The 16,479-nt window shown below is 33.7% G+C and overlaps 1 protein-coding gene across 2 annotated transcripts in view; it reads left to right on the forward strand.

The window, feature by feature from the left end:
- Positions 1-16,479, forward strand: part of LOC118195865 (uncharacterized) — a 48,489-nt gene that overhangs the window by 10,429 nt on the left and 21,581 nt on the right. The window contains exons 4-6 of one of the 2 annotated variants that reach the window (XM_085819791.1): positions 6,448-6,647; positions 8,987-9,160; positions 13,077-13,235. In XM_085819791.1, the coding sequence (XP_085675917.1) occupies positions 6,448-6,647; positions 8,987-9,160; positions 13,077-13,235 (533 nt within the window). The remainder of the gene's footprint in view (positions 1-6,447; positions 6,648-8,986; positions 9,161-13,076; positions 13,236-16,479) is intronic. The other variant, XM_085819792.1, reaches the window with a different exon arrangement.

Below are 16,479 nucleotides of genomic sequence, written 5' to 3' on the forward strand. Positions count from 1 at the left end.
ATTCCAGACTTCCCTTTTTTGGAACCATGTGAAGTGGGGATGCATAATTGCTGCTCGAAGGTCTCAAATGCCCCAATTGCATCATAGTTTGAAATTCTTGTTTTGCTATTTTTAAGCGATCTGGAGCTAACCGACGAGGTTTTGCAACCACAGGTGGACCTTTAGTTATGATATAATGAACGGTGTTATGTTTAACAGGTTGGTTAGGATCTGGTAATCTAGTAACTGAAGGAAATTCTTTTAAAATTTTGTGATATGGTGTATCACTAAATACAGTTTTTACTGAATAAATGCTTGCATTTTTCACGCAACCGACGGTTTTAAAATGCGTTTTTAAATCTTTGAGACATTTGTTTCTGAGATCAGGCACCAATTCAAAGAAATGGAGAAAATCTGCTCCAAGAATGGGTGTACTAACATTTGCTATAAGAAAAGTCCATGTAAACTGTCGTCTTAATTTGAAATCCAAAGAAAGTGTTTTTTGACCATAAACATGAATAGTAGAAGAATTAGCAGCGAAAAGTGTTTGTTGGGACGAATTCCGTTTTTGAGAATTATTTGCTGGAAGTAAGGACACGTCAGAGCCGGTATCGACCAAGAATGAAAGGTTTGTTCTACGGTCACGAACGAACAGGCGACGTGAAACTTGAGGCAAAGAATAAGTCGCCTCTATTCTTTGCTGGTTTCGTTTCCCTGCCATGAACAAGGTTTTGTACATTTGTCATCTCTACACTTTTTCCCAAAACGTCTATGATACCAGCAAACAGAATAATCTCTTCTTTTGGAATTGCTTCTTTCTCTATTGCGATCTCCGCGATTTGGCGAGCGACCACGAGAAAGAGAAATGCGATCAATACGTTTGTTTAATTTTTCTATTTGTTTAAATAATTTATCCTCAAGAGACTGATCGACTGTGCGAGAAACGGCACAAGTCCCTGGGGTTGGATTTACTTCTAAAATTCTGTCGGCAATTTCTGCAGCTTTATCTACAGTTAAATTGGAAACCGCTGCCAAAATAGACTGAACAGTCGAAGGCAAACGTTGAAGGAATAATTCTAACATTAAGTTATCAGGAACATTTAAAGATTCTGCTCGACGTTTCATATTTCTAAGCAAATCGGAAGGTTTTCGAGAACCTAATTCTTCTCCAGATAATAATTGGCGAATTTCTTGCTGAGAAGATTCTCCTGAACGATTTATTAACTCAGTTTTAAGCTTTGCATATGGATCAATAGGGTCTGGTTTCATAAGTAAATCCCGTACTATTGATGCAATATCTGGAGGAAGATGAGCAACTACATAATTATATTTAGTAATGGATTCTGTGATAGGTTTGGGGGTGGCAAGAGCAAAGGTACTTTCACACATAATAAACCATAAAGATGGGTCTGATCGGTTATAAACCGGAATTTGGACGGCATGAACATCAGACATTGTGCAAGGTTTTTAAGCCAAAATAAAAGCAAAAATTTTACTAAAGAAAATGAAATTAAATGATAAGTAGTAAACAGAATTATAAAATGATCTATAATTACTACTCATCTGTGATCCGGAGGACGAAAACCGATGTAATCCATTACTTCTGGTTTGGAGATCTTGAGTGATGGCTTGTAGTCAAAACCGAAAGTGCTTGAGAACTGTTCATACGATTTAACACAGTCCGGGTTACCATTATGGTGATTTCCGGTTATGTTTTTACCACCAATCCTCAAATTCCATATCACAGATTATGTTCTTACTGCATTAATATAAATATTAACAAGACATAGTGCACAATAAAAATTAAACTTTATTTAGGAACATCGCGCATACTCCCCGACAGCCTGCCTGTTTCGCTCTGCTCGCTACTCGTAAGAAATTTCTCCTCTAGGGTTGCCACACTTATCGGAGGGCGCAAGGCGCGCTCCTTATCGCCATCACCACAACATTACGTCTACGGAAGCTTTCCTTCTTTACACATACGTCCTTTGTTTTAACAGCCCCAACAGTTTCTGATGAATAAAGGGGTAGGAAAGTGGCTGTGGAATTACATTTAAGGCGCATTCACTGGTAAGATTCTGAAAAACTTGAATTCAGTGGATGAATGATTGGATGGCCCCAGAATTGGTTATAGATCTATATATTGGCAAAGATACGGTGTCTGTTGGCTTTAGCAATAATTAATATTAATATAACTACCTGGAAACTTCATATTAAGACATTCGGTGACGCCTAATAATTGAAATTTATTTGTATTCAAACTTCTCGTCCAAATACGACAGTCATCATCTATGAGAAGATAATCGAATTTTACCATTAAAAAGGATTTTAAAGTCACCGTCGACTTTCTTGTATTTTCAAGTTGTATGTAAATAATTCTTTGTATAATGCAATATATGGAATAATTAAATGCGCGCATAGAATTTTACTTCATTTAAGCAAAAGCAATGTTGCTCATCATTCAACACACACATTAACTGGCTTTTCACGTAGCACACAATGCAAAAGTTCATACTAATCTTACATGCATCAGCTGATATTACTCTTAAATATACTAATGCAGGAATTAAGTGTCTCCTTGCCGCCATTACTGAAAGCGTTGTTCCGCGGTGTAAAATATATCATAATACATAATATTTACACTAAAATTTAGCGTACTATAAACTACTTCTAAGAAATTAAAGCATAATTCTTAAAGATTAAAAACAAAACATGAAAGCTTCGGACAGTACCAAGTATATATCACCTAAGCTTTTATTTAGCTCACTCGTGGTGTTTGTCGTTACAGTCAAAAGTTTTTCATTGATTATTAAACCACTTCCTAATAAGCTTGCAGAGTCATTAGATTATATCGATGCAGGAGACGTGGAGAATGTGCAAAGCCTTTGACGGGATTCGAACTCTGAGCCTCCCATTCACGCGTCGGACGTTCTTCCAGTTATACCACGAAGGCACGCGGAAATGAAGGAGAAAATGCCTTCTATACTTTCCCTTTTAAAGAGTGACTGGGGATAAGGGAATCCAGGCACCAAATCCTGGTAGTGACGAATTATCGTCCACCACCTGTCGAATTATCATTCGGACGCTACTGTAGAGACTATTAGGTCGTATCGATATCAGGAAACTGAAGAAATCCACAATGTCCTGGGCCAAAATCCGAATTCCGAGATTACGTATAGGCCGTGGTCACAGTTATACCACTAAGGCAAGCGGAATGAAGGGAGAAAATACCGTATAAGTTATCGAGTTCAAATTTTGTACATAAACTATTTTCAGATGGCGGTACAATGAATCAATATTTTCAAAATTCGATTTAGAGTTTTTTTAATTTAATACTGAAAAGGTTTTTCGCGTGCATCTTCGCTTCACGAACAAAATCTCAGAATTTTACTTTTTGCAACTTTGGACAAAGTGAAAAAAATTTTTAATGAAATTTATGTGAAATTTTTAACGCAATTTCACATTTGTTGGCGAATTTTTTTATATTTGTTATTTGTTATTTTAAAATATCTTCATCTAATAATGCATTAATTACAAATTTCTGAAATTTTTCACAGATTATAAAGCAAACTCTTAGTTCTCTTTTAAAAAAGATATTAATTGGGCTACTTTGTACATTTGAAAACGGATACTTTATGACGAAGAAGGGGAAGTACTCTTTCTTTCTTCCTTGGACATAGGCTGGAAACAATGTCAAGGTTATGATGTTATTACGTCACACTGTTTTCCTTCCCTCAGTATAAATTTTCTAAAACTGGTTTATTTATTTATTTATTAATCTCTGCTTCGAAAAATTACATTTATAGAAATTCTATTGGAATTTGCCGTTTTATAACTGCTGTTTCTTTTATAGATTTTTCTAGTCTGAGGAGATTAAGATGATTATCTTTTTTCAAGAAGAAATTTATATTAATGTGGAATAAAACATATAAAGTTTTAATATATATTTGTCATACTCTGATTAGAAAATCTTTCACAAATGCTCAGTTGAAAGTAAGGCCAAGGGCTGATGATAGAACTAACTATTTGCTTAACATACCAATACAATTAAAAATTAAAAACAATGAAAGAGAGACAGAGAAAAACAGTTTTCTTTTCTATATTTTCTATAGACAGTTTCCGTTTTACGCTGATGGCTTTTGATTGTGATTTTTCCTTCTCTCCACTGTAGAGTCACTAAGTTGCTTTGTAGCAGGTGTGTGTGATTATAGCAAAGCCTCGAGGGCTATCTGCCTAAGAGGAGGGATGCCTTCGTGGAGGACTTTCTAAGGGAAACTGGCTCGTATACACGTTACACATGGGGAAAACCATGAAAACGCCCATGCAGCCAGCCCGTTCGCGGGATTCGAATCTCGGACCGAACTACCAGTGTTCAGCGACTTTACCGCTCGGCCGCTGGTGGGCTTGCTTTGTAGCAGGAGATGTGAAAAACGTGCAATGCCCTCGCCGGGACTCGAACCTTGACCTCTCGAATACGCGCCAAGTGCGCTACGATGAAATGCTGGAAGGAAGAGAAAATATCTTATATACTCCCCTTTTTAAAGGGCAACTGGGGATTAAGGGACCCAATCGCCAAATCCTGGTGGTGACGAATTATTGTCCACCACCTTTTAGTTGGGTGCCAGTGTAGAGTCATTAGGTTATTTGAAGCAGGAGACAGGAAAAATAAGCATTGCCCTTGCCGGGACTTGAACACGGACTTTCTGGAATACGCTCCGATTGTGCTACAGTTACACTACGAAGGCATGAGGAAAGGAGGGAGAAACTATCTTATACCCCCTTTTAAAGGGCCCTTGCGGAATAGGGAACCCAATCGCCTAATCCTGGAGGTGACGAATTATTGCCCACCACCTTTTAGTTTGGGTGATACTGCAGAGTCATTAGATTATTCTAAACAAACTTAAACTGTCATTTTAAGCGGCAGGTTCCGGCTAATCCGTAACTCTGTTCCCGTAATCTAGGTTAATCCGTTTTTCGTCAATTGTGAGTAATCGTACCCCGTGTTCAGGTTACAAAGGGCGTTATCGCACTTTGCTACAGTCCCTGCTAGACGGTACCTTTCTGAGAAACCATATTCTAGTAGCACTGGTTTAAACGGGAGGATTTCTATAAAAGAGAGCCCCGCCGGGAGCGAAGTGCCGCCTAGCTACGGAAACAATGTTGCGGCTAGGCGGGATTTTTTCAAACCTCACTGAAAATATCTCGGCTGGACCTCTGTCCCTGGTAGAGACAACCAATCAGACAAAAGTTCTGCTTCTGAAGCATCACGTGATCCCAATCTGAGCGATAATCGATTAGTGTTTTACGTTCTTTATCATAAGTGAAAATGTTAACCTAGCTACGTGGGTTTCCTGGAATTGTGCGGATTCTGAGAATTGTCCCTTTCGACTTGAAAACCCGCGTAGCCAAAGCATGATGTGATTGAGGTGTTGGGTCTGCTAAAAGCTCCATGCAGTTGCCTGGAACCTAACCCTGGGAAAACATTCTCTTACGAGAGGGGCGTTACATAGATAATAGTATTGCTTCATACAGCATTATAGTATTGCCCAATAATAGTACTTATATTACTCCTACTATAAGTAATAACGGAATTGAATTTTAAAAGACTAATTATCCCTATAATACGCTCGTTTTTTGAGTAACAAATGTAAATATTCACGAGTCAGTATAATTTTTTCTATACTGTACATTTACTGGAAAGTAGCAGATGTTAATATTTTCTTCCTGCTGTTTACTATAGTGAAATATAATATGATTTAAAATATAGTTAACCGCGAATAAGAATAACAAATGAAAATGCATTAATTACTGCGCATAAGTACTACGCATTTAAAGTGCAGTCACTGCGAAACTGAGCCCTAGATTTGAATTAAATTTCTAACAACTGATGAAACGATTCAATTCTTTCAAATTGAAACTTTCATTTCACATCGATTAATAGTGCCTTGTTTTTGTGATTAGTGAAATTCTTATTTGTTACCTAAATTATAATAAAAAAGAGTGAATTTTCTGAAGTACACATGAACTATTTTTCTGTCAAAATGTTCATTATGTCATATTAATATTAATATAATTTTTGTAATTTTTAATTAGTTACTTTCTTCATGAACTAAGCCATTACGTTCATACACATAACGTACCTGAATGATCTTATACTACTAAATGTTTTCATTTCTGATTTTTCAGAGAGGTTAAGATAATTTTTCAGACGTTTTTGAACATTCAAATACAACACAATTATGTCAAAGCTGTAAAATTAATCCATCAATGATGTTCGTTTGAAAGTAGTTAAACACATTATTGTCAAAGCTGTAAAATTAATCCATCAATGATGTTCGTTTGAAAGTAGTTAAACACATTATTGTCAAAGCATTAAAGCTATGTGGCTCATACAATGAATTTATTTTTATTTAATACGATTTTCATAAAAATTAATATTAATTTTTAAATTCCGTTTTATACTTTTAGAACAGGAAATCGAAGCTAAAATTTTGAACGAAAGCGAACGCCGCGAAAAACTCGTAGCTGAAAGAGAGAAGGTCAGAAAACTCTGCGACAGCGAAATTTCTAAAATAAGAGACGAAAATGAGTCCAGTATTTCGACAATGCGGGAGTTAAATGAGAAGGATGAAGCAAAGATAAAAGAACTCGAAACAAGTATGCAAAAGGTAAAAGCTAATCACGTAAAATTCATACGTAATTGCAATTTTACGTATTAAGGATATTCTTATATGAGGATGTTGGAATCTGAAAAAAAGAGATCTTGAAATTAAGGCAGATTTTTTACTCTCTAATCGAAATACCTAAGCCACAGTTGACTGATAGTCTGAAATAAATAATTTCCTTCTCATCCACACAGCAAACTTAGAGGGTGTTTACACATTTTTAAAACGATTTCGGGGCTGTTAAACTAATATTTAAAATGAAAATATTAGTATATTTTTAAATGATCGATTATCTAATCGATATTTCCGATTTATAAATCTGCAACGTAATTTCCGTAACAAAAAAACTCCCCATTCGGGGGAGGGGGGAGAAATGGGGACTCTGTATACCATTTCAGGTATTTGTTTGGAGTCTTCTATCCATACAGAAGTACTATGATTTCCTATTTTTCTTTTTCAAATCAATAATGTTGCTTCTTTAGCATTTAAAAAAATTTAATATTACGCACTCCACAACGCTTTTCAATAATTTTGTGGAAACATCAGTCCAAAGGGTCAATTTGCCCAGAAGGACTATTAATTTCTTTCTGGCATTTTGCGTCGATTCACGATAAGCGTTGTTTCACTTTTCAAATTGTTGCCACCAAATATCATATTTAAAGAAATTAAATAATAAAGAAACTGCATGAAAGTATGTATGTTTCTTGCACTGTGATAAACAACGGTACCCAGAGCTATCAAAATTTGAATAATCTCCCATAGAATATATAGAATATGGGCATATAGAAGATTATTTGAATTTGAAATTTGTTTTATTTAACACTTCAATGAATTTTTGATTAACAAACTGAACGATTTCAAACCGAGCAATGGCAACACTGTACGGGGAAAAAAATCTTATCTCCAGTGCGCGAGACTGTGTATCGGAAATTTTAATAATATGTTCAATTATAAATTTTTTTGCGATATTGCTGTTAAACTGAATTTTATGGTTTAAGTGAGAAGAACATGATATTAAATAAATAATGTAACACACAAAATGTTAAAAAAAAGCACCCCTTTGGAAAAAAAAAATCTGAAACCTTTCAGACTTTTTTTCACATATTTTCTTTTCACAAATGAACTAAAAATATCAGAAGTTTAATGCTTGTACCACCGGATAGAGAGAGAGAAAAAAAAAAAATCTTTTAAAGGAGTTTTTAAGTAGGAGCCATATGCAGAGCCCGCGCTGGGACTCGAGCTCTGCACCTCTGAAATACGCATCGAGTATGCTTTCAATAACACCACGAAGGTATGCGGAAATGAGGGAGAAAATACCTTATATACTCCTCCCTTTTAAAGGCGACTAGGAATGAGGGTACCCAGTCGCCAAATCCTGGTGGTGACGAGTTATTGTCCGCCACCATTTATTACTTGGGGCACCACTTATAAAGTCATTGGGTTTTTTGAAGCATGAGACATGAAAAATGTGCAATCCCCTCGCCGGGACTCGAATCCTGGACCTTTCAAATACGCGTGGCCTATGTTTACAATTACAACACGAAGGCATGAGGAAAGGAAGAAGAAAATACTTACAGTGTTATAAGAATATTTCTCAAAAACATATCCTTGAAACGACAGTTTGCTTACATGCGGTATTTTGATAGAAGAATAAATTTAAAATTAGTAGATAATATTTCTTATTCTAAATAACAGATTTTTGTTTTTTATCAGATTTTTTTTTTCTTTATCGAAATCGTTTTAAAAATGTGTAAACTACTTCTGCACATGTATAAAAGAAACAAATCACGAATAGAAGAAAACTATTCACGGACTTCCAAATAGTTCACAAAAATATGGACTGAAAAATGTAGTTTTCTTCGCTATTTCCTGTTAAAGATTAGCCGAAAGGTATTTTTTGCATTTTACGCAATCCAAGTATAGAGCTTTTCGTCGTACCATGACAAGGGATAATTGTTGAAATTTTTAACATTTTCCGGGCTATTTATTAAAAACGCCATTTAATTTTATTATCAAATCATTAGTTAAGTATAAGACGAAGTAAAAGAAAGGCAAGAACACTAAAAGCAGAAGTACAATGAGGATACCATACCAAAGAATCTCTATGATCTTTGACCGTAGTACAATGTTTACAATTATACTTAGTCACAAATAGTTAAAGTGGTGATGTAATTTGCAGGATTTCTTTTTTTCCTACTTTTTTAAAAACCAAATAGCTGTTTTAATGACCCCGTTGTGAATAATGCATTTAAAAAAATTATTTTAAATAATGCACTTCATGACAACTGGAATTTTTCTGGCCATGAAAATATTTTTTTTTAGCATAACTATTATTTTCTCAGGAACTAGACGCAAGAGCTAAGATTGTGGCACAAAACAAAGATTTTTACCAAAACTTTGAAGAACTGACTGCAAAAAAATCTGAAGAATTTAATTCCAGGCTTAGATCTGATTTAGAGAAACGCTTGTATGAAAATTCATTGATTACTTCTGAGATAGAAAGACTTCGTGGAGAAGTAAGAACTGTCATTTATCCCTAAGAGATATTTTCTGTTTCTAAAATCAATATATAATCATCAGTTTATTATTCTGAACATAAACTATTTCAAAAACGACCTTCACGGATAATTGTCTCTTGAACGATTGGTATTAAATTTTCCACTCAACATTAAAGAAAAGTTTAAAAAAATTATTTTTTAGACTATGTAATATCATTACGTAACATTTTAGATAAAATTTTAGATAAAATTACATAAAATTTTAATTTTTATATAGCAAATACCTCCTTAAAAGCTTCTCGAACTCAGCAATTAATTTGGATTATTCGGAGAGAGCCACAATATTTTCAAGAATTTAGTTTACATGACGACGTTATGTTGGATTCGAAATGCCAAGCAGAAATTCTCACTGCTCGCATAGTGAAAGTATTTCTGACCTTTTGGGTTCTTTGAGCTGCGTGCAAAACCGCGCAGTCAAATGTAGCGCCCAGAAATTAGTCCTTCAAGTTGGTTCTACAATAAAGAGCTCCTGGAAATGATCACGGTTACCTCGAAGCCGTTCTGGTAGACGCCTCGGTTGACTCTAAATCAGACAGTCTCTTCTTTATCCTACTAAAGGCCTTTAACCCCTTCAGCGGTGACTTTAGCAGTGACTCAACAAACTTCCGAGATAGGACGTTTCAGGCATTAGAGCAAAGCCTGAAATTGTTCGGGCATTCCACTTAACAGGTTAAAAAATCCTGATCTGAAAAATTCAAAACTAATCCTTAATAGAAATTATGAAAATTACATAACGTAAAACCGCTTTCGTACGATAAAAAGAAAGGTGAAAACGGTAAATATTGGAGTCATATATAAGTTGTATTTCGTTAAAGAAGAATGTTTTGGAATTTGGTATTTCTGCAACGGTAACCTGAAATTCATGCACATATTTTTCCATTTCTCTTCCGTAAAGAATTTGCATTAATTTTCTTTTCTTTCTCTAGATTTTAGGGGCAACTGTCTTTGAAATTAAAATTATGTATTCTCCTACTAAAAGCCATCACGTGACCAAAATTGTCCCAAGCTTAAAAAAAATCCCTGCATTTTGATTAACTCCTTATACTGGATCCTTAAGTCTACTACCATTCGTTCAAGAGATATTTAGTGGTGCAATATTTTATAAATGAAATGTGCAATTCTGATTCAATATGATCTATTGATTAAATTACTGTATTTATTTTGAAACAAAATATTCCTTTTCTTCCTTCCTATCAAAGTTATACAAATAATAGTATTGAACCTGTGCAACTGTTCATAAATATTCTTTAATGAGACAGTTTCTCTTAAAAAGTTCTTTCCGGGGCACCCCTCCCTTTGGCAGATACCACCGCCAAAGGCAGATGCACCTTAAAACTAGCAAGAACTGAGAATATGTGACTGTTGCAAGAATAGGGATAACTTATTTATTTTAAAAGCAATTACTTCCAACTTTTTACAGCTGACTACATAATATAGCTGCTTCCTGAAATAGTTATCAGAAAGTTTGTGTTGCCAAAAATATTTTAATAATTTAATCCGTTTTGTGACAAAATGTTTCGTCATGTTTCCACCTTGCGCGCACAGTTTAAAACATTCTGTTGCATAATTTAATTCTATATTTAATATATAACATTTATAAGATTTGGAAACTACTGTGAACCTAAAATTCTAAAAATTTTATGTTAAATTTTTATTTTATTTTGAGTTGAGTTTATAAAATGTATTTTGTTAAAAAAAATCTGTAATGTTTTCGTCCATAAATTTTTTCAATATTAAAATATTCGTCAGATTTTTGGTTCAGTTAGAAAATAGTGCCCATATAAAGAATTCCATCCAATTTCAAGGATGTACCATTAGCCATTTTTAAAATATCATGCGCGCAAGGTGGAAACATGGCGAAATATTTTGTCACAAAGAAGATTAAATTACAAAAATATTTGTGGTAACACAAACTTTCTGGTTACTAGTTTCAAAAGCAGCTATATTACGTAGTCAGCTGTAAAAGGTTGGAAGTAATTGCTTTTAACATAAATAAAATATCCCAATTCTTGCAACAGTTGCATATTCGAAGATCATAAGGGGTTTAAGGTGTATGAGCCCCCTTAAGAATAAAAATATATGTGTTTTTGTTGTTATACCTCAATATACAATGTTTAGTTTCACATTCAAATTTTAAAAAGGCGATAAAAGGCTATGAAAGAAATCATAATGCGATATAATTAACACTTTTCCAAAAAATATCCTCGAGAATTTTTTTTTTCCTGTACCGTTTCCTGATTTTATTTAAACAGTTTCTGCGTTGCATTAGTATTAACATAGGGACGAAAATAATATGTCTCTGCTGTCCGGTATGCCGTGTTGATGCCATTCGAGTCAGTTGAATGAAAATCTTGCATAAATACTTCATGCATTCGGATGTAATATTCACAATATAGATTTTATGAACAATAAAAGAAATAGATTGTTAACTAATATGTTCATCTCAGATTAGTCTTTATGACATGGAACTTTTATGAATTAAAAGAGAAACTGATATGTTAAACTTAACTGTTTGGTTCGGAAAATGCGTCATGTTGGGTTAAACGGGCTGCCAATCAAAATTTTCTCGTATGAAATTTTATTAAAAGTATTTGAGTGATATTATGTGAACTATATAACATGTGCAAATGTGTAACATATCAACAAAAGGTTTAAAGAAAAGGTGGTAGGGGATTTTCTGATGCAAAACGCTAAATGTTTTATTCGTCGGCCGGGGGGGGAATATGGATTATTGGATTGGATTATTCAATTATAGTAAAGCACACGAGGACTATCTGCCCAAAGGAAGGGATGCCTTCGTGGAGAACTTTCTAAGAGAATCTGGCTCGTATGTATACACGTTACACTTGGGGAAAACCACGAAAATGTCCATGCAGCCAGCCCGTTCGCGGGATTCGAAACTCGGACCGAACTACCAGTGCCAGCGTCTTTACCGCTCGGCCGCTGGTAAGCCCCGGGAGGGGGACGAATGACTTCGCAAATGTTAAGGGAGTATATAAGTGGAACGAAACGGTTTTTGTAAAGTCACACGTTTACAAAAGAATATTTTTTCATTCGGAAACAAACTGTCGTATATTTAAAAAAAGTAACATCGTATTAACAAATCGTTAACCTTCCCTTCCTCTCCCTTCCAAAAAAAAAGATTCTAATGCATAAACTGCTATTTAAGTGTAAGATTTTATGCTAATTAACCAGTTAGAGCAATTCGAACGTTTACTTTAATTTCTTTCCGTAGTCCTTACCAAAATGTAAATTATTTGTCGTGTATTTAAGCTGAGGGTTTAAAAGTTTAGAGTTGAAACTTCTGGCAGCCTCTCATTACAGTTACGTACCATCGCCATCTCTGCCTTATTCCGGCATTAGCATCTTGTTAGCCTGCGTTTTAATAAGTGTCGTTAATTATTTTGAGAACAGCTTAAGTATTCTGCCTTTGTGTCTAGTCTTAGATTACGTTATCTACATTTGGATTTAACTTTATCTCATGTTATATTAAATACCTGCAAGTAGTGGTGGCACAAGTAGTGCCTTTTGGTCATTTAAAGATTTTAGTAAAAAGGTTATTTTAATATTCGTTCACTTTGTGATATGCTTCAGACTATAGGGATAATTCGCTTCTTAATCTAGCAGGATTTGCAAGGCACTAAGATAAGCTTCCTAGACGTAACAGAAACTTACATAAGTACGGTATTGATATATTTTCCATTAAATGTCAATTATTAGGCGCCAAGAGGGAAAGCTTTATTAACATTTAATTAAATTGTAATTTCTTTTACAGTATTGGTTTTAAACGTGAAGGTTAAAGCAATGTGATATTTTTAATATTTAATATGTTTTTCCTACATCGTTTTTAATAACAAATTCATAAAATCTGTAGCTTAAATATGAAAAGGAATGTTGCCGTGCACTGGATGCTGAATTCGGCACTAAGAAAAAGATGCATGAAAATCTTGAATCCACTATAAAATATATCAAAGACAAAATCAGTCAGCTTCATGACGACATCTGCAGGAAAGAATCCGTGCTGGACGACAAGGTTGAATAAATTTTCATAGAACTTTTCATGGTATTCAAATGTCGTATATTTTTATTTTCAAAATAATTATTAATATATAAAAATTTTTCAGCAAGATACTTGTTATTTTTCCTATTTTAACATAGGTTTTTCAAAAGTTAAAGCACCAAGCAAGCAAAAATTAAAAATTAATGCACTAAGCATACTGTTTCAATACTCACAGGAGTTTTTCAAAGATACTTAGTTTCTGCAATGTTTCAATAAACTATGTTTACGGCAATCATTTTATCTTATGACAAATTTTTCCGGTTAATTTAGAAAATTTTAGGCAGTTTTATCAGATTTCGAGAATACTAAACATTTTTCTCAAATGCCAGATAAATACACAAATTTCGAAATTTATCCTAGCGTTTTCATTTTTATTTTAGTTTTAGATTACTTTTCATATATAAATATTTTTAATCCTACATATGAAATTTGCAGGAAAATAGTAGTACAAAGTAAATCGAATCAAAATCTAAAACAAAACTAAAATTTCAAATCAGATTCTGGATACAGAGAATGTTTGCTAGACTTTTGCAATAAGAAGATGGCTGTTTACTAAGCAATTATCGTCAGTCATTGCCTATAAACAAAATCATGTTAAACAATCTAATTCCGTATCTGGGAAGTGTTACTGGCTGTTGGATGTAATGTTAAAAAACAAAAACAAAAAAAAAATATTAAACTTTTTTAAATGAGCATTGATTTAAAAGTCATAATAATCAGTGAAGCTCATAATAAAACTTATAATAAAAATAATGAGGACATTTCACTTGCGTTTTTTATGTCTAGAAAGCGTTACTTAGAATATGCATTACATATATATATATATATATACCATTATTATAACATAGGTATTTTGACGCAAAATTGGACTTTTTTCTGAAATAACATAACGTATTTTTTTCTCATACTTCGACTCTTTAACTCAGATTATGCCCAAGTATTACATTTTGTAAAATTTGATAAGAAATTTATAAATTTATAAATTTACCTTGGCGCACGTTTTTCAATTTTCGCCGAGAATAATTCATTTGACGAAACTCTTGATTTTAGTAACCTATTTTCTTTTCCCTTTTTTCATTGTGCACGAGCGGAAAGAAGGTGCACCATTCATTCTTTCAAATAAATTTAACAAAATGCGTAAAGTACGTTTGGCGTTATTATCGCTTATAACAAATATGTCAAATTCCAAAACTCGCCAATGTATAAATTCACGTATATCTTTTACAATTTTGAATAAAAGCTCTAATCTTTGCAAATATGCATAGAAATACATTTGTTTTAAGGTTATGGTAAAAATTTTATAGGTTATAATTCAAAACGTTTTCTAAAAAATTATAAAAAATACTAAATATTACAAATTTAAATTTTAAAAAATAAATCAGAAAATATCAGCGAATTTTATTTCGATTAATCCTAAATTTTTAAGTGTGAAAGAAGGAATGAATTAAGTGTAATAAAAATAGAGATATTAATAAATATTTAAAAATTGAATTAACATTGTGGAACTAAAATTTTGAGAACTAATTTTTTAAAAATTGCACGTACGATCGTAAAATCGAAATATACATAAAAATAGGTACGTTATTTCGGGAAAAAGATTAGATTTTATGTCAAAATAATAATAATACTTATTGAACTATGCAACTGTTATTTGCATTACTATTATGTAATTAATAGACATATTTCTTTTTAATATCGCCACAAATATCTAAGGCCACAAAATTTTCGCGAAATATTACAAACTTTCCTCTAATCCGCAACCTAATTTTGCAATTTTGCCAGCGATAAAATTACATTTCACGGAAATATCTAGTTTTGAATTATATACTCCGAGTTCGGGGTTTCCTTCATGTAAATGTAAAAGAAGTAATTAAATAAGAAAGATAATTTACGTTTAAAAATTAATCATTCCCAGATTTATTCTAATATTTTACCTTTTTGCCGTCAAGTAAACAGAACTGATTATTAATCTAAAAGTTGCAGAATAATTTTCTAAGCAAGTGCCAAAAAAAAAAAAAAAAAAAAAAAAAAAAAAAATGCAGTAAATTTTTATTGATTTTCAACATTTTCAAGTTACTTAATTTTTGCATCTTCAACCATTTCTTAAAGACTCCTATTTCCCCAATTGTCAATCAGCTGTTGTTGTTTTGTCAATCTAGTGTCAAATTGGAAAAATCAATGGATGGGGGAAGAGATTTTCCATTTTTCATGTATCCTTAACTGTCGCCATCGGTCATAAAAGCGTAACGTTTTACAACACGATCAGTTAGTTAATTGTGTAGTTATCAACCATCGGATGTCATGTTGATATGCATTGACTAGAAGAGAAAGCGCCACACCATGAAGAACAAACGCCCTGGAAATTTCTATAGGAAAACACATTTACGAAGTTAAACCAGGCATAGCATTCAGGATATAAGCAACCAAATTACAATCAAAAGCTCATTTGGCATGGTCACAGCTGTAATACGGAATTTTCTTGATGTTTTCGAGTTTGGTAAAAGCAGAAGACAAGGTAATACCTTTAAGACATTGATCTACAAAGTATCAGCAATGAGACGAGTCCTCGAAGTGCGTCATGTTAGTCCCCTGTAGCATTGTTACATCGCATGGTCGCTTGTTGATCTTTGCACCATGTCACGGAGAAGTCGTAAACTGATGCCAAAATCTGCATCGTTGGTTGGTCGGATTGGGTGATAATATACGTGTAGGGGGTCAGGAGAACGGAAAACAAACATAATAGAACACTTATCAGCACAAACGGTTTTAATATCGACACGACGTCTGCGGAGTCAACGCAGACAGTTTTGCACTGATCAGCAAATGCAGGTTTGGTATCTAGCCGCCCTTTACAAAAGCGTCCATTTCCTTTAAAAGTGATCCATTGCCGTGAATGCTTGTAATTGTAACAGTTGCGCGGATGCCGAACTTTGGCAATAAATGTCGCATTTGCCTCACAAATAATAATTCTGTTGGTGAAGGAGAGGAGACGACTTGACAACTGGCCAGAAGCTTCTACCATTTTCGAGCAACGCATAGCTGTCATAGAAAAATAATAGTTTGAATTGCCATTAGTTCTAATAGCTATTCGTCTTTGTGGCACATTACAGGTAGGTGCATAATAGGATTCCTCTTTGCGGATGACGCGCTACAGCTCTAACTTCTTCCGTATCTTCGGAGTATTACCGACGTCCATTTTTGACAAGATAAACGTTGG

Source organism: Stegodyphus dumicola, chromosome 7, assembly GCF_044657685.1.
Source record: "Stegodyphus dumicola isolate Sdum_Otavi_A_Nest chromosome 7, ASM4465768v1".
Lineage (NCBI taxonomy): Eukaryota > Metazoa > Arthropoda > Arachnida > Araneae > Eresidae > Stegodyphus > Stegodyphus dumicola.